At 49.3% G+C, this 24,270-nt stretch overlaps 1 protein-coding gene across 1 annotated transcript in view; it reads right to left on the minus strand.

Annotated features, from left to right (window-relative positions):
- Nucleotides 1–23,201, minus strand: part of FOXK1 (forkhead box K1) — a 62,589-nt gene extending 39,388 nt beyond the window's left edge. The window contains 4 exon segments of the mRNA XM_033095852.1: nucleotides 22,624–22,747; nucleotides 22,750–22,996; nucleotides 22,999–23,111; nucleotides 23,114–23,201. Of these exon segments, the coding sequence (XP_032951743.1) occupies nucleotides 22,624–22,747; nucleotides 22,750–22,996; nucleotides 22,999–23,111; nucleotides 23,114–23,201 (572 nt within the window).
- Nucleotides 23,202–24,270: the final 1,069 nt, after the last annotated feature.

A 24,270-nucleotide genomic window follows, 5' to 3' on the forward strand; every position in this document is an offset into this window, starting at 1 on the left:
GAGGACAGGATGCTGAGTCTGAAAAAAGCCAACTCAAAAGGTATGTATAACTGCACTTACACGACATTCTCAACATGACAAATTATAGAGATGGAGGCCAGATTTGTGGTTGCCAGGGCTTGGGTGGGGCTCAGGTGTGACTTGAACGGGCAGCACGAGGGAAAACTCTGTGGTGGGGGGACAGTCGTGCATCCTGGTGGTGATGGTGGTTACACAGATCTACACATGTGGTTAACAAGACGGAACCACACACGTTGGACCAACGCTAGCTTCCTGGTTTTGATGTTGTCCTGTAATCACCTAAGATGTAACTCGTGGGGGAAGCTGGGGAAAGTATATAGGGGACCTCTCCCAATGTATATGCAACTTTCTGTGAATCTGTAATTATTTCAAAATAAAAAGTGTGCCCGTGGAGCTGGAACCCACAGTGGAAAGCCAGTGCAATGACAGCGTCTCACGTGGGGAGCGACCCACACTCCACCTTATATTGTAACGTGTGAGGAGGGCATCCACTCTCCTTTATTTCAAAACTGAAATACTACAGAGAGAGAATAGTAAAGCTTACAGCTGGTTCATCCACGTAACAGTATCTGTACACATTTATCAGGAAGAGACGGTGAGAAGGTAAAAATGCTTAAAAGTTTACTGCACTTACAACAGAAAAAAAAAATTCTGGCATACTTGACAAAACCTGAGATCAAAACTCAAACACATTATCAACTCAAGGAATTTCACATCCTTTAGGAATTTCAGTTACTCTATAGAGAACATGGACAGGCCTGCTGTAACTAAAAATACAGTGGCATAGAATCGCTTTAGCATTAGCAGTATCTAAACACAATTCAGATACTTCCTTTAATAGATGAAAAAAACAGATCCCCAGAGAGGTGAGGGGCCACCCAGGCCCAGCGGGCGGTGGGGTGAGGTGCAGTGCAGCTCCCCTTCCCTTGGAGAGGTGCTTCACCACAAAAACCTGACACAGACCAACAATCAGTATGAACTTCTATGAAAAAAAAAAGAAAAACCAACCAATAAACTTCAAATGACTCACAAAATCCCAGCGTGCAGATGTCCACTGCACCTAAATGACCCCAAATCGCAGCGTGCAGACGTCTCCTGCACCTAAATGACCCCAAATCCTAGCGTGCAGACTCCACTGCACCTTAATGACCCCAAATCCCAGCGTGCAGACTCCCCTGCACCCACCTTTGTAAGCCAGCTCCACATCTATGGGCTGGAGGCTCCCCCACTCCCAGGGGCTGCTGCAGGACCAGGTCCATTTGCCAGATCTGGGCTGGGCCTGGGCTGGGACGAGAAGGAACCTGCCCTGCCTGCAGAGCACTCTGCTCCAAAGACGTGGTGGGCTCCCTGGGGGACGCTGCCTCCCTTCCTGTTGCCCTGCCCCACCCTATCAGAACCAGGGCGACTAGACTAAGCGTGTGGTTTTCTGTGCATTCTTATAAAGAGGACGGCCACTGCCCGCCTGTTCCACGGGGAATGTAGGATTTCACTCCACTCACACACCGACTACAGTGGCTTCCCACAAACTCTGCAGAGAGGCACCCCATTTTGCCAGTCCTCACCTTGGTCCTCTAATTGTGGATTCCAGATGGTGGGGTCTGTGTGGAAGTTGGCAACCCCACCCTGTGCCCAGCCACTGCAAGGCCTGTTTCTGCTTGTGGTGCTTTTCCTACTTTTCTTTATCTTCGCAGAGCCAGCTGTGGGTGGGAGCACCCTTTTTGGTGGGATCGCAATGAGAGAGCCTTAGAGTGGATAGCTGTGAGCTGGCCATGAACGCCCAACTTAATAACACGTACGGCACAGCTGCTAGGCGAGACCGGTTCCCATCAGTCAGTTACAGTGAGAAACAAAGAACTTGGGAAGTTTCGTGTTGCACAACTCCAGAGTATTTCCAAACATCCTATTCATTCATTCCAAACTTGGCTCTGTTCAAGGCAAAAGCTGACTGCTGATAAACAGAAGGCTTCTCATAGGTTCGGTGGGCATTCCCGCCTGTGCCACCGGCCAGAGGAGGCCCAAGGCCCAGCCAGCCTGTTGGAGAAGAGGAGGGCCAGGCAGAGCGGGAGCGTACAGTCTCCCTGGAGGCCGGACCTGGGCCCTCTGCCCTGCGGCCTCCGCACCTGGCCCAGGTCACAGGTAAGCCTGACACTAACAGCGTCCCTACAAGACACACTTTGCTGGCACATCGAAGCCATTCCTTATGATCTCTCCTTCAAGGGAAACACCCGAACCAACGGCACAATTCCATCTACACTCCCTGACCAAAAGCTCAGCTGACCAGACAAGCCACCGTCCCCGCCATGTAAAGCCTGACTACTGCTGCAGTGGTTTTCCTTCTGCACCAAGGAAAGGAAGACGCGGGGCAGCATCACGCTCCACGTGCACACAAACATTCTGGAAGGGTATGAAAACACGATGCTGGTCGTGGCTCTGGAGGAATGGAGTCAGGATGGAAAGGAGCCTTCTTTTAAGTTATGCTCCTCCTGTGCAAGAAACCAGAAATGCAGAAGACCTGGGAGGGAAGCTGGGGGAGAGAAAGAGAAAGGCTGTTGACCTCACACCCTTTAGTTTTAAAATGCGGGCAGGTATCACATCTTCAGAAAATATTTAAATCTAAAATTTGACGATGTGCCTTAAAAAAGAAAACAAATGAAGAAAGCACCCCTATTTTTAGAAAATGATGTAAGAAGATGTGGATCTTATCTTTAAGCCTGGGCGGTCCAGAAGAGAGAAGGTAACGAGGGCAAGTTTTTCTCCTCAGATACAGAACAGGTAACAAAGATGACCGCACCTCCCCGACCTGCCCAACGCCGTGAAAGTGACAAGCTCAGGGCGTCACGTTTCAGTGCTCAAAAACAGAAGACTGAAAACATCTTAAAGATGAGTAAGAAATCAGAGGCCAGTGGCTACGAGCATCGCTGTTGAGGAAAGCGAACCTCTCATGGGCCACTGACCTTTGATTCTTTCTCTGCTTTGGTCTACCGGGTATACGGAGCGTGGTGAAGGCAGGAGCCCTGCCCCTTCCCCAAGCCCAGGGCTTGACTTATTTCGGCACACAACAGAGCCGAAATAAGTGCAGGAAGGAAAAATCCCCACTTTTCTTTTTAAGCATACACATGGGCTACAAATGGTTATGAACATTCTCTGTTGACCATTTAAAAATCTAAATAACTGGCAAATTAAGGGGGCAGGAAGAGATATTATTTTTAAGCTACAAATTTACTTGGATAAATGACCTGAATGAGGCATCTGATTATGAATCTAGACGTGAAGTTTATCAAGTGAAGGGGGGCCAGGGAGTAGCTGCTGCTCAGGAGTATTGATCACTTTTTCACCATAATTCAAAAGTGCAATCTTGTTTGCAGTTCTGCAGAAGTCACAGCGCTCTGAGCACAACTTAAACATAAATGTCATCTCTTGTCAACTGGAAATAAACAGAACAGAGAGAAATGATTCACACCCCCCCCCAAACCCACGTACCAGACGCTCTGTCCACACCAGCTCTGCTCTGTGTCAATACGTCTCAGCCCGGCTGTTTGAGCAGTGTTTAATCATAAATGACTTTGAAAGCACTCAGGAGTGTGCACACAACTAGTATCACCTAAGACAGTAACAGATTAGCAAGGTAAGAGGACCGAAGACCCAGGTTGTAAAACGAGAAGCCAGGTGGCCGGCACATGTAAGCCAAACACAGACAAGACCATTTTCAAGATTACAAGAGTCGACCCAGCATCCACAGAGCAGCGGTTTGGTTTTGTCCACTCCCAGCGTTCTTTCCCAGGGAGGCATGGAGGCAGAATGGCTTCCACCACTGCTTAAAAATGCTTATTCCTTGACGGTAAGTAACCAAGCTGAAACGAACGTGTCACCTCCATCCTCTGCCATTACTGGTCTCAGGGTGAAAGGTAAAGACAGGAGAAAGCATGCACTCTGCTCCTCAGAAGAATGGCTCCGTCCTCAGTTTGGGCTCTTCAAAACCACCCACGGTCAACGCCACACGCAGAGTTGCCACCAGCTTCCAGCACTCCTGCTATTTCCACTGAGAGCAGCCACGTTTCTGAGACAGGGACCAAATGCCAGAGCTGCCTGGCGGGGCAGGGAGCAGAGAGAGCGCAGTGATGGCCGCACGTGGCAGGCGGGCGCTTGGCGAGAAGTCTGGACTTCCTCCCTCCTCTCCTTACCTGTCTTATGGAGAAGGGCAAGTAAACTCAGGAGCTGGTAACAAGTGAGCAGACAGCCCACCTCGAATAGCAAAGGATGGAATGCCTAGTTTCAGCCTGTTGGAAAAGAATTCCTCAGGCGCCCCGGTCCCCAGCGTCCTTCCTCTCGTGTCCTGTCGCACTGGCCCTCCGGCTCCAGGCTCAGCGCCCCGCCCCCCTCCAAACGCACATCTAGTTCCCTGGCGTCCAGGGTCCGTCAGCCACCGCCTGGAGTCCCTGCCTCTTTCCCAACCTCAGTTCATCTTAAAGCAAGTCGGACTTCATCCAAGGCCCAGCCCGCGTCCAGGGCCTGAGGCCTCCTCCCCGAGGTCACAGCACTGTTCCCTGGTCTGCACATCTAACCTTCCTCGCGACCCTGCGCGGGAACCAGCCCAGCCTGGCAATCCCGAGCTGTGTGACCTACGGAAGGTACTCCTCCTTTGGAAGGTGTGTTAACACCGTACCTCCCTCATGGCATTCTGGCGGTCACTGTACCACAGTGCGGGGGATGCACGAGGCCGGTGCACATGGTAAGTGCCCGTGAGTCTGTGCAGTAACCATCATCATCATCATCGTTCCCCTGCAGCTCTGTGGGCTTAGGTCTTTTCCCACAGAGTGGCGCCTCACTCAATCCACGTGCAGGCTGCTGCTGACTCATGTCCCTCAAGTGAGGTGCCAGTCGCCACTTGCCTACTCAAAAGCCCTGCAGCGGTTCCCCACTGGCCATGGAATTAAGCACACCTTGCCACCCACTTCACTCGCCTAGATGTCTGAGGTCCATTGAGAGTACCCTATCTTCCTTTACCCAAGGTCCCACCTTCTTCAATATCCAGGTCGATTTTCTCTTGCTCAAGTGACTACTAGCTGCTCGACAAAATCCAGCTCTTTGCTAACTGGCATTTACCAGCATCCTGTGTAGTTACGTGTGGCCCTGAGATAAGCTCTCTCTGAGGGAATGTGAGTGGTGGGACAGAAACCTTTGAAGCAGGGCATGTGCCCGCCCCCTCCACAGGCTGGCGCAGCAGACCTGCGGCCCCTCGGGAAGGTGCTGCTCCCCATCACCACAGGGGCTGGCTCCTGTCACTTCCTGTGTATCTGAGCCACTGCACGTTCATTGGGTGTATTCGTTACCACAGCCTAGCCTCCCTGACTGCTACATCACACCGTGACACGTCGCAGGGGCAATCAGCCTTGACATCTGCTTGACCGCAGCTGCCCAGTGCCAAAGCCTCCCGGTGCAGGGACTTACTGCCCAGTGTTTCTGGTAGTGCCTGCAGGATGAACTGAACCGGAACAAACTGTCCAGGAAGAGACATCCTGTTTTAGTGGAAAAAGCAATGAAGGCTAAGGGAAGGGAGACATGGCATGGAGTCCCAGCCTTGCCACCTGTAACCAATTCATCAGGTTCTCGGCGGCTTCTGCTCTAAAAGTTCTCTAGAGCCTTCCATAGCCCTGAAGCTCTCTCAGGCTTATGAACTATGTCCTGGTTTCCCAAGCCCCCAACAGCCAGGACCTAACAGGTGGTCCCTTGGGAACACCATCCGACGCACATCACTACCAAGAAGGAAGCACCACGCATAACAGGAAGAAGTGAGTAACATACAGTGATAAGGAACAACAATAAAGTGAAGACCATGAATGGGAGAAATTGAAGTGGTGAGGATGAGAGGCCGTAAGTTCAGTTTGTAGTAAAAGTGTCTGCACCCATGCGTGCAGACACCAGGGACTGGCCCCCGCCCACCGCAGAATGGCTGGCCACCCTCTCCCCACAGCAAGGACGAGACATCCTGCTGGAGCAGAAATAGCAGATCATAAACCCGGCCACACGAACTTCTCTGAAGCCCACCATCATTTTTTTGTGACAAGTAAAAACAGTCCTTTACATAAACAAATCCCCAGCACTCCCTCCCTAGCTCGGACGCTAACTAAAAGACTGGTGGACAGCATTGGATCTGAAGCCATTTAAAATCAACGCCAGTCAAGTATGCAGCTCCTAAGGCAGGAAACTCACTTTATCCAGCACTTTCTGCGAGGCACCCCTTATCTCAGAGAGGAAGCAGGCACCTGCATTGTTTAACAGATGAGGAAACTGAGGCTTAGAAGAGATAAGTCACTTTTTTGATTTATTGTCCAAAGTCATTAAAACAGTAAATGCCTTCTATTTCAGCTCTGACCTCCTAACTCAGAACAGAAAACAAAGAAACTGAATTTTACTACACTTTTCCTGACAATAAAAATCATAAAACTGCAGCTGACTCAACTTATCACCACACACTTTAACTTACAAGTCATTCTCTTGCTGGTTGTTCTCTCCTCGTGCACGAGAGTCACGCTGACCGCCACCGTAAGCGCCCGTGCACCAGGCCGACACACGTGTGGCTCTCCAAGAGCTCGTTCATACCCTGCCATGTGGACGCACGGAGCAGTGACAGGATGCGCTGGGCAGCTCGAGTTACTGTTACATGGTGCAATTTCACTGCCCAAATGTTCAAACCCATGGCATAATATGCCATTTGAAATTTTTTATCATGTGAATTAAACTTTATTGTGGCAAAATTAGTTCACAATTTCACCAAAGTTAAATACGGAAACGTCTCCCTTTTGATGCCTAGCAGGCCACACGCGCCGCCACCACCACCGGAGGCTTTGCAGGAGACGGTCTGTGCTCACGGGTGAAAGCTGAGTTCCCGGATAAGGTCCACGCTGGTGCATGGGTCAAGCTCTGGGACAAGGCCCACGTGGGCAGAGAGGGCTGGCGCTCACCAGGTCAGGGCCAGCAGAGGCGAGCCCACCGCGGCTGCCCAGATGGCCTCATCCACTGGGTGCTCGCCGGCCTTCAATGCACCAACAGTCATTAAGCGCTTGTTGAGTGCCTGGCCCTGCACAGGCCTAAGAGAAACAAAAGCTTCTCCTAGAAGACAGGGCCTACGACCTAGTCCAGGAGGCAAATAAACAGCAGTGTCATCGATGCTGCGAGAGAGAAGTAAAGGTGGTAGGCAGCCCCAGGAAGGGCCAAAGCCTGACCTGGGAAAACAGGCCCGGAAGATTCTCCAGGAGGTAAGGACACACACAGCACCAATAAGGGGCCGGGGACTCAGGCTCCAATGTGAACGGCCACCGTGCTCCTCTGGTTGCTTTCAGGAGTGAATGTTTTCCACTGGCTTCTTTTCCAGAAACAGCATTTGACTGCCACCTACCCCCACACTCCCCAAGAAGGAGAAGCCCGGAAAAATAGGGGCCATCCCCAGGCTAGGAGCTCAGATGGGGCCGGCCACACCTCCACTGTCAGCTGACGCTGCCTGCTGTGGCTTTACCACGGAATTATTCAGGAGAAAATTCTTTCCCAGATCACACCAAAGTGAATACCATTTGGGGCAAATTGCTGTGTTTTTATTATACCAATTTATTAACTCATTCTGTCACATCAAATTCCATACTAAACTGAAAAAATTACAGTGGATAATTTAAGGTTAGCTTCTATTTTAACTTCTTCAACATTTCCCAAGGGAGTGGTCTTTCCCACTCCGATTTACCTGCAGGCTAATCTCCCCCAATTAGCCGCCATCCATAAACAGAAGCTGGGTCAGAGCCAGGAAGTGTGGCCAGTTTTCCCAAGGGAGGCAGTGACAATCTCTGGCAACCAAATGATGTTTACAAAGCCTGGGGACTCAGTTTAGAGACCTCTATGCCATCCTGGATAAAACCCAAAACAAAACACAGGAGAGCAGAATCAGCACCAGGCAGAATTTGAAAAGGCCTTTATTTGGCTTAAGACTCAGGCCCTTCAAAGCAGCACTGCTCACATCCAGGAAAGCAGAACAGAGCGGGCGGGAGGGACCGCCCGCAGCTAATCCTCCGATCGGGCGAGCTCTTTTCTCCATTCACTCAGAATTGGAATATGCGAAAAACTGAGCACCGAGGGCAAAACAGGCTTCCACACACGTAAATCAGAGAAACAGCGTGGCACTTGGGGACATAAAACTGGAAAGAAAGAGCGAGGTGGCCTTTCCCAAGCAAAGAGCCAGAGGGAGGGAGAAGAAGCAATTCCACGGACCGCTCTTAAAACCACTGCTCGCTACTACAGATTCCCAAGTCTCTGACTGTATTTTAGTACCAGGGAGAAGAAATTATCCATTTGGGGAAACTGGGTCATAAAACAGATAACAACAGTGAATAATGGCGCAGGGAGAAGCCTGGTTTCAGCAGCGCCCGAGACACTAACTAGTTTAATTGTTATGTAAATTGCACTGTCAGTCCCACAGATTTCTCCCGAAGGCCTATTCATCAGGACAGTTTTCTCTGAAATAAAAACCGAGCCAGCCAGACACTCTCTAGCAGTCGGTACCCACCCTCCCTGACAACCAGCCCTTGTGCCCTAAATTCTCAAGGACTCTTCTCTCCCTCCACGTTTGCATAGCGCCATCTCCATCCACAGTGCCGGTGTACGTGATAAAAAACTGCACCCCAGGAAACGGAGGGGGGAACCATCCTTCGCTCCCTAGACTGGCCTGGTGTCAGCGCCTGCAGGGTCTGTGCCTGGATAGACAGATCCAGCATCTCCAGTCCATTATAGACCCAGGCAGGAAACCCTCAGGTTCAGTTTTCATTTTTTACGAAGATACTGCCAGTTGTAAAATGTAAAGTAGCTAAGTTATCTCCTCGTGAGATTTTTTTTTCACGAGCTACTGTGTTCTTTGTTCAGTTCAATAAAATTATTTGTAGATCCTGCAAAAAAAGTGCTAAGAACAGCGGGAAGTCTCTGTAGCCACCCCCCTCCCCCGCCAAGGAGCTGTCTGGAAGACGGGGGCTGCAAAGAAGAGGTGTCGGGTGGGGTGTCCAGGCCGACCACGCGGTCAGACACGACCTCAGCCTCACGCACACACTCCCCAACACTTCACCCCTGCGACTGGTCTGACGAGGTGCATCAGGACCTCTCTGACACGTGTCCAGTCTGGACACAATTCAAAACCACTAGAGATCACATTTTGTGTGTGGACAGCATAGCATTATCTGATCCAGCCCACGGAATTCGGGCCCATGATGATGAAGACGGGTGCAGAGGTTCCTTCCTGAGGGGAGGGAGTCACAGAGACCAAGCGCTGGCCAGGCGGGAGCCCACACCTGTCAGTGCCCAGCAGCCTCAGCCGCCTGGTGACCACCTGTGTTTGTGGAGCCCTGCTGTGTCCCCTCCCTTCTGTTGACACAGGCAGCCCTGAGGAGTGCCACTTAGGTGAACTCCTAATATGGGTAGGCAAAGCGATCCTAACCTACTCCTCTAAACAGACATTAACATAAAAATGGTGCCTTAAAGTCCCTGACCAACAGCTCAAGTCGCCAGCAGTTGAGAAATCCCAAACGGGCAGTTTCAGCAAAGTGCTTGCTCGGCTCTTTTTTAAAAAAGGAAACTGACAAGGAAAACACGCGGTCATCTCCGTGCAGAGGAGTTACACGTGACTTTTCTGCCTTCCCCATTTCTGTGCTTTCCAAATGTTCTATAGGCATGGATTTGCATCTATAATACCAAAAGGTCTGAAATAACAAAGGTTATTATAGAGACATAATATAAAAGCTAAAGCATACTTTTTTTGCTTTCTTTTAAAATCTGGTTCCTCCAAAAAGAAATGACACTGAAAATTTCTGACTTTTAAGAAAATTAGAGAATACAGACTGATAAATAAGCTCCCAAGTAAGCTTTAGATTTCAAGAAGTGTGACTTCCTGCTAAGTACCATATTAATAACCTGGAATCCTCTGGGGGAAAAAAAAGTCATTTTGGATAGACGAGTTCGCCAAAGAGATAATCCTCTTCTCCTTTAAAAAGTTACTGACTTAAAAATTTTACCCATTTTTTTTCCCAGTTATCTTGTTAAAAACACATCAGACCTCCCTGGCTTCTTGGATGATAGTGAACAAAATGAAATTACAATTCTGAAAATTGTCAAAGATGAAAGCTTAAAAGATGCAGGCTACAAGGAGTTATGATAAAATTTAATAAAATTATTGATTAGAGAAAGTAAAATGAACGTGAGCATCGAATCCCCAAATGTTGGAATTATGGCTCAATCCCTCAAGGTTAGAGATCTATCAGAAGATAAGAAACTTAAAGAACAAATTATCCCCAAATACGGGCTGAACGTGTTATGAGGGTTCCGTGTACTTGCCAATGACCACTCCTAAGATGCAGGTGACAGAACCAGACAATGCAGAGATGTAAGCCACACACGCATAGGGATGAGGGACTGCGCACTCCTGGAAGAGGCCAGCCTGATGCTGGCTCTTCAGAAAGGCCTGGGTGTGGGTGCCGTCCAGGTTCTGAGAACCGCCCACCCATTTCACCTCCGGGTCCTCCAAAGCCAGGAGGGGCGCTCAGGTTCTCCTCTTCCCAGGCCTGCTGCTGCGCGGTCTGGCCGGGGCCGAGCCCAGGGGTGGCGGGGCAGTGAGGCTCCACCTGAGATGTGGCACAAGGCCACGCCAGGCACTAAGAAAGCCCCTGTGGTCAGAGCGGCGAGACCAGGGACCGGGAGGAAGCAAAGCAGCCCCACAGCATCTGGGTCTGACAGCATCACCCGTGAAGCAATCTTTTGGAGAAGTAGAAAATACACATAACACAGTGTAATGAAAAAGACTGTACGACACCATTTATGTCCACCCCTCCCCCACACACATAGACAATGTATTATTCACAGACATCGCTGTGTGTCTGCAAAGTATGAGAAAGGACAGTTAAATTCCTAAGGGTTGCTGCCTCTGGAAAAGTGAGAGAAACAGGTGGGAAGGGAACCACAGGAGACCCCAACGTCATCTGCAAAGGGGTGTTGCTTTTAAAAAAAAAAAAAAAAAGGCTTGAAAAAATACGACAAAATGTAAACAAGTATCACTTGTTGGTGGGTCACAAGCATGTGGTGAATTATCCTTTGTACTTTCTGTATTGAAATACATATGAATTATTTAACCTGTTCTGGGCTTCCAGCTCCAATTCATCACTTTTCCTTTGCAAAATGCCGTGTCCCAGCTCGTGTCCCAGCTCGTGGTGGTCAAAACACTGTGATGCAACTGACAAGGGCGGGGCTGCCGTGGGACCGCAGCCTCTGCCCTGCTTATCTCCCAGCGTCCGGCCCCGAGCTGTAGCCAGTCTCTGCACCCTACAAAGGTCATTCAAAGTGATTCAAGGTAAAATCGGAGTTTGTCTTTTCAAACCCCTGTACTTTGAGCTCCCATTCTTTGGACAAGCAGCTCAGGGAACCACAAGAAAACAACCCTACGACCTCAGGAGCCGGGAGGGTCCTGGCAATGATGCCCAGCCCGTCCTCTACGGCACCCGTTGGTCATCGGCACCATTGCTCGGAGGCACAGGCCTGTCTGCTCCACTCGAGGGCACTGCAACCATTTCCAGACCAACGAATCGGATCTCAGCTCCGACACCAGGTGCCCTGTGAAGCAAACACATTCCAACTCGGTAAAGAATGACGGCGGCAGTGATGACAGAGATGATGTGGGCATGTGTGAGTGTATGTGCACACCAGCACGGAGGCGAGTGCTGTGACACACCACCTTCAGTGTGTTCGTGTCTCATAATTACCCAGGGAAGCAGGCAGCGTGCCCATTCTACAGATAAGGAGATAGGAGCTTGAGGTTTGCTCACTTGCCCAAGAGTACCCAGATGGAGGTGATGAAGCCAGACCCTTTCAAAGCTGTGCTGTTGTAGTGTCCGATCACTGTCTTCAGCCAGATTGTTTTTGCATTCAGATCTGTCCTATTTGTTTATTATGCCAACAGTTATGAAAAGCCCACTACATGCCAAGCATATGGCAGGCAGGTACTGGGGTTACAGGAGTAAAACCAGAAAAGCACAGTGCCACCCTCACAACACTCAGAGTGCATCAGATAAACACAACTACCAGCCACTACAGTAACCGTGAGTTGGCACAACGGGGAGCCCTGGTGCTGAGGGGTGCTGCCCACAGGACCTCACCGGGCAGGTCTCCTGGAGAAAGTGGCTTTTAAGCAGCAAAGCTGTGTTTGCTCTGAAATGCCTCAGGAGCATTCCTGGTCAGGCGAGAAACAAGAAAGGAGCCCATTATCATGGTATTTCTTCAGCGTTATTTGGAGGTTCTAGGCAATTCGACAGGACAAGAAAAAGAAATGAGACATGGAATAGTGGAAGAGACAAAATAACCATTATTTGCAGAAGAAGATTATAATCTTGAAAAACACATGTGAGAAGTAAATTTTAAAAACTTACTAGAAACAGTCAATGTGACTTGATACAAAATTACTATTTTATTCCAATATGAACCTCAAAAATTACTTTTTAATTACAAAAGAAAAACAGTAAACTAGTAGGTGGAGAAGCCAGGCAAACACCTGAAACCCGATGCCACGCGCCTGGGGGTGCCACGAGGAGGGCGCACATCCCCTTTGCAGCAGTTCAGTCACAGATGCTCACCCCGAATCTAATCAGGATTTTTTTCAAATGAGACAAATATACATTGAAGACATCCGATAAAATAACTGTTCTGTTTTCTTTTCAAAATGTCAAGGTCAATCAAGACAATGAAAGGCTGAGGAGCTGTTCCAGGGTTAGTTAGGAGACTAAAGAGACAGGACAACTGAATGCAGGGCTCCATCCTGGACTGGACCCGGACTGGGGTGGAAATGCTACAAAGAACGCTATCGGGACAACCGACAAAAATTGGTATTCGGCCTCAGGTCAGATAAGAGCACCGTAGTAACGTTAACTTCCCTGAATTTAACAAGACTGCGGCTATGGAAAATACCATTCTTCTTAGGAAGTACGTAGTGTAGTACTAAGGAAAATCGGGCTCAATACATAACTTACTCTCAAATAACATACACGTATACGGAGAGAAAACACTAAAGCGACTGGCAGAATGTTTAAAAAATCGATGAATCTGGACAGAAGATGTATAGGAATTATTTGTAATAGTCTTGCAAACTTTTCTGGAAGACTGACATTTTTTCACAATGTAAAATTTTAAAAAATGAATTAGGATTTATAAAGCCTATACCAAAAAAAAAGAAAGAAAGAAAGACAGAAAGAAGCAGACATGACAGACATACACACAGAGCCCGCCTTTGCTACATGTAAAGCACCGACCATTTAGAAAATAGAAAACAAGAAGAGGAAACAAAGATCCCATTCATATTAACCATCCCCAGAACATAAATAATATAAAACACCTAAGACTAAAACAGAACATATTAAGAAACATAAGGGCTCTCTACAGAGAAACCAGTAACATGAGGGTCCTGATTAATCTCATAACATGTACCCACATGGAACGAGGTTGATGGTCCAGATTGAGGTGTGCACACCGTTTCTGTAAATATTTAAGTTTTCAGGCCACATGGTCTCTGTCTCAATTAAGCAGCCGGACAGCATGTAGACGTGGCTGCGTTCTGATAAAACTTTATAAAGACAAGACTTGGGCGGGATTGGCCCGCAGACTGTGGTTTGCGGACGGGATCTCAATGTGGCCAACATCAGCTGGCTGTCTTCCCTGGGCACATGGCCCTCTCCTGCAGGGGCCCTCGCCATGAGCAGAGCATGAGCTGCCATCAACACCCCCACGTGGCACCCCTGTAGGTCTGTGCAGACCCACTTGCAGCCCAGAGAGTTGAGCTAACAAGGGGCAGGGTGGGGGGACTGTCACCAGATGGTACCAGCCGGGTCCCTGATTCGCCACATTAGGACTTTCTGACCACTGATCAGAAAACACCTGTCTTGGACTTTCCATGAGAAGATGTTGGGATTTCTCTGTTAGAACAGCAGCAGCCTGCAGCAGATTACACGTGTATACATTCACTCTATAGATGCCGAGTGACTTCCAAGTGCCAAGACCGTGCTGGCACCAGAACCCAATGCTGTGAGAGACCTCGGCCGCGCCCTCAGCTCCCTGAGGGGCAGACACCGCCCAATATTCACACCGTCACCCAACGAATGACCGGCCACACTGCAAGCACCGCGTGCTATGAACAGGTGTCCATGCAGACAGCAGACAGGGACAGGCAGACACACACAAACATGCACACGTTTTTTATACAGGATTTATAAATCTGCAAGCACATACATAAGCCACAGTACTACCGTCACGGGGCTGGCTGCCGCGCAGTCCCCCAGATAACGAGTGCGCACGTTTATAACAGCCCAGGGCTACGGGGGGCGCCATGGAGAGCTTTGTGAATGTCCCCCAACACCAGCAAATCTGTCTCTTCTCTTGTCTACACCCACAGGACCCACCTTACTTCAGGTCCCCTTAATTCTTCCTTCTGGCTTCAAGACCTAGGGCGATCAAGGGGACATGAAGCCGTGTTCTCACTTATCTGCGTCCGGAGTGGCAGAAACCGGAGAGGATGGTCAACGTCGTCAGCACTAAGGAGTCCTTAAGAAAGGGCTGGACTGCAGGTTCCCCCCACCGCTGTAACCACAGACAACTATTTACTGGGTCTGCCTGGGTCCCGCAGCCAGATCACACCTGCTGGGTCTTTCCCACCTGGAAGCAAACTGCCGAAAACAATCTGTGCCTCGGAGGTGAACCGGGTAAACTGAGGGCAGCGGTCATACACGGGGCCTGGGGACCACAGACCTGCGACCTCTTCAAGGACACCAGCAGGCGGCAGCACATGTGGCTACTTACACTTAATGGAAAACCTAAAACAAATGAAAAACTCAGCCCTTCAGTCACATTAGCCACGTTTCCAGTGCTCAGTGGCCACACACAAACAGGCCGCCAGGACTGGACAGCACAGGTTACAGACCATGGCTATCACTGCAGAAAGTTCGAGACTCTCCACAGGATCTCTGTGGGCCAATTCAAGGAGTTAGCAGGCCCAGAAAACTGTTCCACACCACAATTCACAGAAACAATATCATCGCTAAGAAAGCTGAATATCCTTGCAGGCCAGGAGCCAAGTCAGGGCTATAAATGTTCCTGGTAATGTGGAAGCCCCGTCAAAGGGAGGGTGGACATTCTTCAGGAACGATGTTTTCCTCAGCTGTGGTGAGTCACTGTTCCCAGCTTCAGGGGATATACCTGCCAAGCAGACCGGATATTTATGTCCCCAAGGGGAGAGGGGGAGCAACACAAACTTCAACTGTGCGATTTTCTTTTCCACACAACCTCACAGCCTCCGACCTGTCTGCTCTGTCATCAGCATCGGCAGATTTCACTTCCACAGCCTTTCCAAGTCAGCTCAGAAGAGTTCCTGGGCTTCCGGATTATTTGTCACTAACTCTATTTCCAGTCACAGCTTCCTGGTAGCATAGAGGAGGCTCCTTAATGTCATCAGCCAATGGTACCCAAAGCTCATGAGGGGAGGGGCGACCTCTGGGAAGGTTTTCTGTGGACAGCTGGCCCCACCCACTGCGCGTTCATGTGTCTGAGCGTAACCCACACCTGAGAAGCGGGCATGCATCGGCCTCCAGCCGCCAGCCTCCCTGCAGTTCAGTCAGCAGCTGACCACCATGGATGCCCCAATCAGATCCATGACCTGTCTTACATAAAGACTGGCACAAATTTCCCACTGTAAACTATAAAATTATTTTTGAATCCCACATGCTGCCCCTCAAACTCAGAATACCCTGTTTCCCCAAAACTAAGACCTAGCCAGACAATCAGCTCTAATACATCTTTTGGAACCAGAATAAGACCCGATATTATATTACATAAGACCCGGTCTTATTTTACTATAGTACTTATTATACTACAGTATATTTATACTATAGTATATTTACTTATTATACTACAGTAAAATAAGACCGGGTCTTATATTACAGTAAAATAAAACCGGGTCTTATATTAATTTTTGCTCCAAAAGACGCATTAGAGCTGACTGTCCGGCTAGGTCTTATTTTCAGGGAAACACGGCAGCTGTGAGACAGAGCAGTGCGAGCCTGTGGGAGGAGCAAGGGAAGCACCTGGGCACATCTGACATTACAAGTTACAACTGTCCATTTGGAAAAAGAGTGATACAAATCACAGAAAGCAAAGCTTTTTCAGAATAGACAGAAGATCAGTTTTATCCTCTGTGATACTGACCTACTGTGAGGAGGGAAGAAAGAGAAAGTCATCCGTGAGAAAAATACCAGACGAGAGAGGGAGAGAATAAATGATTGTGTTTATCAAAAGTGGCACCATTCTTTAGAAGCGTGCTTAGAAAGATTGCATGAAAAATCCCACACGAGGAATCTTTCCATGGAAACACTTTTTTACACTGACATCTCTTGAGGATTCACATAGTTCTAAGTCCACATCTCCACTCTGCCTTTCTCATGGTGGCCCCACACCTGTGGCCGAAGTGAAAAGGCAGGGGTGTCACCCAGGAACCAGCTCAGAAGAGGGAAAAGGCCACAGCGCCCTACCTGGTTATGGGAAAATAACAGAAATAACTGACAAGATGGATAGTTCCATCTGAAAAAACCAAGAATTGACGTACAAAAAATACTAAATTTAAGCCAAATTATATACAAGGTGCTAGCTAACAAGGTCAGGGACTAAATTATATGATTTTTTATTTCCATAAAAATATACTGTGTCACTCAACTTTTAAAGCAAATTTAAAAATTAAACTACATCTACAAGCTTGATCTTTTCAAAGATTTGCTTTCAAAAAACTATTTGTTGGGTTCAAGAGATCCAATTTAACGATCAACTGAACTTAAGGATAAACCATACTTTTCTTTGTATAATAAGACATATCAACATTAGAAGATCTGCAAAACTCAATATTTTTCCCAATGACCAACGCATGAAGTTATAAAACCGTGCATGGGTAATAGGTATATTCAAAACGCAAAGCGAGAGCAATGGATTTTAACGTGACAGACTACAAAAAGTCCGCTGACGTTTCACATCCCACACTGCAATGAACCTGTAAGAAACGACCACCCATCATGTTCGGTGAGGTATCAAACAACACCCACATTTTGGGAAAGGCCGCGGGAATGCTCCTCCCTGGGCAGCTACCACTAAGAGTCGGGGGGCTTGATTTTCTCCCCACACTTGTCTGCAACAACACAGCACAATGGACTAAGGGCAGAAACTGCTATGAGATGCCAGCTGTCCTCCAGTCAGCGAAACATTCAAGACTTTTACAAACAATGAACACCTCCATTCTAAATTATTTTGTTTTGGAAAACAGTTATTTTCTTTCATAAAGTTATTTTTGAAATAGGTTTATAATTGCTATTTTTGAATAGGTTAATGAATATACATATTTTAATCTATCAGTTCTAATTTCTAATATGGTAAGAGTAATAGACAAATCCCACATCAACAAAAACTCTTTGGGTACAAAAGGGCCCTGGACCAACACCTTGAGAATGGCTGGAATAAACACAGGTATGGGATGCCCGGGGGGGAACCATGCACCTTGAAAGGCAGCTGGCAGGTCAGGGGACGACCTTGGGAACGCTCAGGCCTCTGCTACGGGGCAGCCAGAGATTTCGAGCAGGGCGGCCAAGCGGTCAGGGCTTGGCTCTGCACACACATATGGGGAGCGCCTGTGAGGAGCTACATGGAAAACGGCGCGGTTCAACAGGGTACAGATGACTAAGGGCAAAGTTTTCTTAATCAAATCGTGTATAAAATATCCATCTCCCTTCTGTGCGTCTACTGAAAATGATTCCCAGGAGAGAGAAGCCACACGGACAAACAGCTCATGACCAAATGCGGGAAGTGTTACATCTAAACAAGCAGAACCCGCTCTAGCTCATCCTCCTCATAGCCAAGGGAAGGCCGTATTGTCAACGTCCTAGGAGTGGGCTAAGTGAGGCCCGAGGGGGCCGCCCCAGCCCACCAGCCAGGACGCACGGCTCCCACAGCCAGACTCCTGGACAGCTCACAGCCCACCTTGCTGGCTTCCCCTTTACACGTTCACAAGGTTCACACACCACACATCCCATTGTTCTTTCTTTCTAATCAACCAGCAGCCTTTTACCAGAAACTAGAAACTCCTGAAAAATGAGAGTAGCAATGAAATTAACTTCAACATCTCCTAATGGAGTCACAATGCAAGGGCCTATTTCCAGGAAACCAAAGCAAAAGCAATTTTATAGAATCCTCTCATTTTAATATGAAATGCTTTAAATGTATGGTAATTATGGAAATGAGGCACTGCTGTAATTCGAGTTGTCATTAATTTAGCAAGTCTATACCCTGACATTCATGAGATGGGAAAACAGCAAAGAGTAAATTACTGTGCGTCCAAACCAGAGGCTTTCCTTTCGCTCCAGTACATAATTTTAAACATAGCAGTGTCTTTTTCCAAAGTATTCACTAGGAAAACCATTAAAACTCTACACAACACCCTTTCAGCGCCAACCAGCCTATTCCTTCATCAGTGACAAAGGCTTTCATAAATGTATTATAAATTCAACACATACTACATGATAAATAACATCCTTCTCATAGATTGATTTTAAAAATACACATCAATTTTCTCATATGGGTGAGCAGCCCCAGAACTCAGGTAAACTACATGCGAAGGGTGGGCACCCATTCTATTGACACAGATTCAAGGGACTTGGCTCCCAGTTTGCCACCCTCCCCAGCAATGCTTTTAAAGTAAGTTTTGAACAAGGTGACAGCCTAACTTTGAATAAATATATATGATACGCAGTAATGTCAACTAGCAAGAAAAGCAGGATAAAACATTTCTTTAGAGAAAATGCCACATTTCATACTGTGACTCTACCATCCAGAGACAACACGACTGAATCGAATGCTTCGTTTCCTTGTGCTAACAGGTTTCTGCCTCCAGTCCCCCAACCTGCATTCTGGAGCAGTTACCACTCCTCTAGCTTCCAGGCTTCCAGACTCAAAGTGTCTTCTATCCAAACAATCAGCATCTCGGAACACTCCTTCCTTCAGAGGCTTTCGACCCAATCCCTTCCTCTCCACACCCGGGGCCACCTGTCCAGGTTTTAATGAGTCAGGCCTGAGTGCCCATCCCCCACGTGGTCTCTGTGGCCCTTCCAGCTCCACACATGTGCACACACTGCACAGCAACTCTTCCTCCCTCATCACAGCTCTTGTCTCCAGGTGGAAACCACCAGCACAACCTGTTTTCACATCTTCCAGTTTCAGCCACTGGAAACAGACTGATCTTGTTCCAAGGGCAAACTCCTGGACCAACCACCCATAACCGAAGCGTCAGGTCACGTAAGGACCAAGGGCGGGCAGAGTGACCAGGGTGAAGGAGGAAAGGAACGCAGTTATTGTTTCCCGGGATGCTGGGTAGCGAGCATGTGGCCAGTAACACCTGCTGTCTTCACAGGTGCAGGTCACTTTCCAGTCAATTTCAATCTGATAGCTACTTGTATGATGGCTAGGAACTAATTCAATCTTCTTCAAGTGACCAGTTGCAATAGCAATGAGAAACTATGTTCTGTATATTTTTACAGGTTCTAAAACAATTAAGTAGTGAAATGCTTTGGTGGTTACAATTAATTACTTTTTATCCTGGTTCACAGTGGAAGCTGTGATCCACAACACCTGCCATTCACGATATGTCCTTCAGAGGATAGAGTATGTCAGCCCGGCAAAGTATGAGCCAAAATGAACTACAATAGTATAGGTGACAATAAATTTACGGACCTAGGCTATGACCAAAAAGCCACTAAGGGAGACTGTTTCCTTCAGACACACGTACCACTGCCTAGGAGGCAGTTCTGGCAAAAAACAACAAAAAAACAACAAAAAAACAAACCAAACTTAAGTCTGATCAAATCGCGAGGTCCAACAACCAATTTACAGGAGTGACAGAGGAGAGGACATACTAAATGGACACCACGGGAATCCAATCTGTAAAAACAGACTGTGGGAAACTGTACAGGACAAACGATACCGGTTCTTGAGCGAGACGGAGCACATAGATTAAAAGAGATGTAAGAGACACACCAACCAATCAAAATGCCTGCACCTGACCTGGTTCCTGATTCAAAGAAATAACAGTGTAAGAACAGAAAGAACTTATGAGACAGTAAGGGAAATCCAAACACTGACTAGATGCTTGATGATAGTAAGAAATTATTGTTAATTTAAGTGTGATAAGGACATTGTGGTTGGGTTTTTAAAAAAAGAATCTTTATCTTTTATTGAAGTATTTACAGACAGAGTGATATGACATTTGTGATTTGCTTCCAAATAACTGGGGGAAAGAGAAAGACGAATGGAGACAAAGATAAAACAAGCTTGGCCTTAACATGAGAATTGTTGAAGCTGGGTGACGGTGTGTCAGGAAAGGGTGTGCAATACAGTACTACACACACACACACACACACACACACACACAGGGCACAAGTCTCATGCAACTGCAGCCCGTGAAACCCAAGCACAGACGAGTCAACAAAGTTCTAATACAATAAGAATTTCCAATTTATAGTAAAGAAATTCGTAACATCAAATATTAATGGCAAAACCATGTTCCTGAGAGGAAACAGATAATTACAACCACTCTTTGAAAATCAGGAATGAATTTCCTGTTTCAGAATGACAAAAATATACACAATTTCCTTACTCTGAATTCATTAAAATTCTTGATTTCTTTCAATGTGACAGGCCAACAATCCTTGACCTAACTCTAAAAAGAAGTTTACAACAGCCTGTTCTATGTATAATAAGTTTTCTAAAGTGAAAAACAAAAAATGCTCAAACTGCTAACCATACTTGTCAAAAGGCTGTGGCAGTTTTCAAAAGCACACAGCCCTCTAGGATGGCACTCCACTGAAGTCCACTAATGCCCCCTCCTTCTGCATACTTGCTCTGTTTCTTGTAAATTCTACATCCCTGGCTACACGGATTCTTGCTCAGAAGCACAGCTGCAGCCACACAGGCCGGCAGACGCTGCGGGGCCAAAGCACCAAGTCAGAGGGTGGTGGAATGTTCAGGCTGCCAGCTACACCCCAGCTCTGGGACGCTAAGAATAAGGCCAGGTCCTAGAGTGTAAACCTGCAAGGCACGGTGACACAATCCCCTTTCACGGACAATAGACTTCATCTGGCCTATTCAGCAGATGATCTGAAGACTCCCTGTGCTGAAATTTCTTCCCTTGAGTTAAAGAAAATACTAGTGTATTCAAGATCCATTAGCTAGGCCCTAGCCAGGCATGCATGTATCCAACAACCAGGCAGGGAACTCGGAAAACAACTGCTTGCTTAATGCAGGCAGCTACGGAACCTGAGTCATATAAAATGCATCAGCAGAAACAGGCCTCTAAGAGCCACAGGGCAGGGAGGGGAGGGAGCTGTTTACCTGTGTGCTTTCTCACAAGAGGAGTGGCTGGCCCTGAAATGCATGTAATGGCCGGAATGGAGAGGGAGTGAAGGGTAGAAAAGATAGAAACAGAGTAATAGCAACCGCCCGGGAAGAACAACTCTGATATTCACCAAGTCCTGATTTTCACAAACACAGAACTTTCATGTTTGAAAAATGAAGATACACTCTCCCTCAGACTCCCTAAGCAGAAGTGACTCACTGTTGATGTTGCACTTGAAGATTATTCAATACAGTATTTACAACCCAACATGCCAAGACCCTGGAAAGGGAGAAGTTTACAAAACAAGCTTTGGGCCTTGGGAATTACCCCAGCAAAAATTCCCTGCACTCAGGGTGCTTATAAAAGACAGAGTAATTAGACAGTCACAGACAACTCTGGAACACGCAGCACACTGAAGATATAAACACTAGTGAGGGATTAAAAGCAATTACTGTGCAGAAAAAGAAAGTGTCTAAAGAGAGGAAATGAGTAATTAGATGTGCTTTCTCCTGATCAACAGATCTTGAGAAAGGCAAGGATTCTCGAGGGGGGAGAAGAGCGTACGTGGGAACCGGAAGAGGGGAAAGTGAGAGAAGAGCGGAAGGAATCGCAGGAATACCAGGATGTCGTACAGCGTGGGGCATCAGCGGCCCCGCCGCCCGAGTGGAGCCTGGGTCCCTGCTCCCCCGCCCTGGCCCCCGCGCCCCGCGGTTTCCCCTTCCTGCCGGGGCCCCTCACTGTGTACCGGGTACCACCGCCCCGTCCGGGGAGCCGCGCGAGCTCCTGACCTTCGTCTTCAGCGCACTGACGAAAGGGCACTTCTGACCTGTCCCCCTGCCCTCGGATGCGAACGTCCCCTCCCCGCCAAGTGGCTGCCGGTCCACACCTGGCCCCCACTGCCGGGGGCGCCAGCCTTGCAGGGGAACCCCGCACCTCCCCGGGCGACACCACCGCCTGACGCCACCGCGTGCGGGGGCGACCCTGGGATCCAGACGGGGGTGGGGACAAGGGCGACCGTCAGGGAGCAGGCCAGCGGGGTCAGGAGTGACCCCCGTGTCCAGGCTGGCGGGGTACGGGCCGGGGGCCGGGGGCAGCCCCGAGGGTCGGGCGGCGGCCCGCGCACTCACTGTTTGGGCAGCTGCAGGGCGGGCGCGCCGCGCCGCTGGAAGGCCCCGTCCACGAAGACGCCGTTCTTGCCGAGGCATCGCAGGTAAAAGTACGGCTCCTGGAAGGTGAGATGCAGGTGGCGCTGGAGATGAAGCTCGACAGGCCCATGCTCAGGTCCACCGAGCCCTGCGACGAGTTGCGGCCGATGGTGACGCTGGGCTGCCGCATGAGGAACTCGAACTCGCGGCCCCCTCGAGGGCGCGCCAGCGCGGGCCCGGGACTCCGCCGCACCGAGGCGGGCCGCCGCGGGCCACCAGGGCCTCGCCCGCAGCCCCCCGCCGCCCCCCGCGCACCGCGCCGCACGGCGCCCGAAACGACGCTCCCCGGCGATAGTGCCGGCAAGACGAGGCTGGCGGCGGCGGCGGCGGCGGCGGCTGCGGCGGGCGGCGGCGGCGATCAGGGGCGGCGGGGCCCGGGGGGGCGCGGGGAACCGCGGCGGGCCAGGGAAGGCGGCGGCGCACAGCACGGGGCTGCAGGGCGCCGAGCGCAGCGCCCAGCAGGGCGCCGGGGCCCCGCTGTCCTCGCCGACTTCGGCCATGTTCTGCGCAGCTCCGAAGCGGCCTCCGGCGGCGGCGCGGCGGCGGGGGGCGGGGCTCCGCGGGGCTTCGGCTGGCGCGGGATCCCGGGCAGGATCTCACCACAGCGGAGCGGAGCCGAGAGGCCGCACGCCCCGCCCGCCCGCCGGGGCTCGCCGGGGTTCGCGGGGGCTCGCCGGGACGCCCTGGGGTGGTGTCTCCACCCGGCCCGCCTCGCTTACCCTGGAGCTAACCCTCCGCCCACTGCCCCCGGCTATGAGCTGTCCTTTCCTTCATCCTAGGGACCCGGGGAGGGGAACCCCAAAAATGTCTAAAAGTTTTGATCCTCCGTCTGTGGTAAAGGAACCCATGACTTCAGCAGTCTACTGGGCCCGAGCCGCTCCATCTGCCAATCTCAAAGTGCGATCATACTTAAGCACCCAAATTGAAAGTTTTCATACTGTAACAAATTTGCCTAAAGGTGCTTGCCATCTCTGATGCCCTGTGTTCCTTTTTGGAGTCACCCATTCCCTCAGTCTATAGCTCCATCAAATACCCCAAGATCCATGCTAGGCACCTGTGAAAATGAGGCGGACACTGCCTGCCCTTCAAACCCCTCATAATCCAATCAGGGGAGGTAGATGCCTGTGGGGAGAGATCTTAGCTGCAAACACAGAAATGGCCAATTGGGGCATCGTTGGGGTCCCTTTAGCACTTCAATAGCCTGGTCGTGCAGTCCTAATTCGGCCAGGTCCCCTCAGAAAAGGTGGCAGTGTTTCCATACTTCTGTCGTTGAATCACAGAGCATGGGAAAATACCTCGTGGGCTGAGCTTACAGTGTAGGGGGAGACGCAGACATGCACACAGACTAATAAGTCTCAAATTATGAGTGTCACAAGTCCTGTGAGGCATTGCTGTGTGGTGACAGGAGGGTGTGGTGGGAGATGTGGGTGGGAAGCCTGTCTCCTTACCCACTTTCCAGCCAGGGGCTGAAATCAATATTAACGCAATTGTCCCATGATTGAATGCACAGGTGCAAACAGAGATGTGTTGGGAGGCAAGTAACACAGTTTTGGGCGAGGCTGCGACAAG

The sequence above is a fragment of the Rhinolophus ferrumequinum genome, chromosome 24 (genome assembly GCF_004115265.2).
Source record: "Rhinolophus ferrumequinum isolate MPI-CBG mRhiFer1 chromosome 24, mRhiFer1_v1.p, whole genome shotgun sequence".
Lineage (NCBI taxonomy): Eukaryota > Metazoa > Chordata > Mammalia > Chiroptera > Rhinolophidae > Rhinolophus > Rhinolophus ferrumequinum.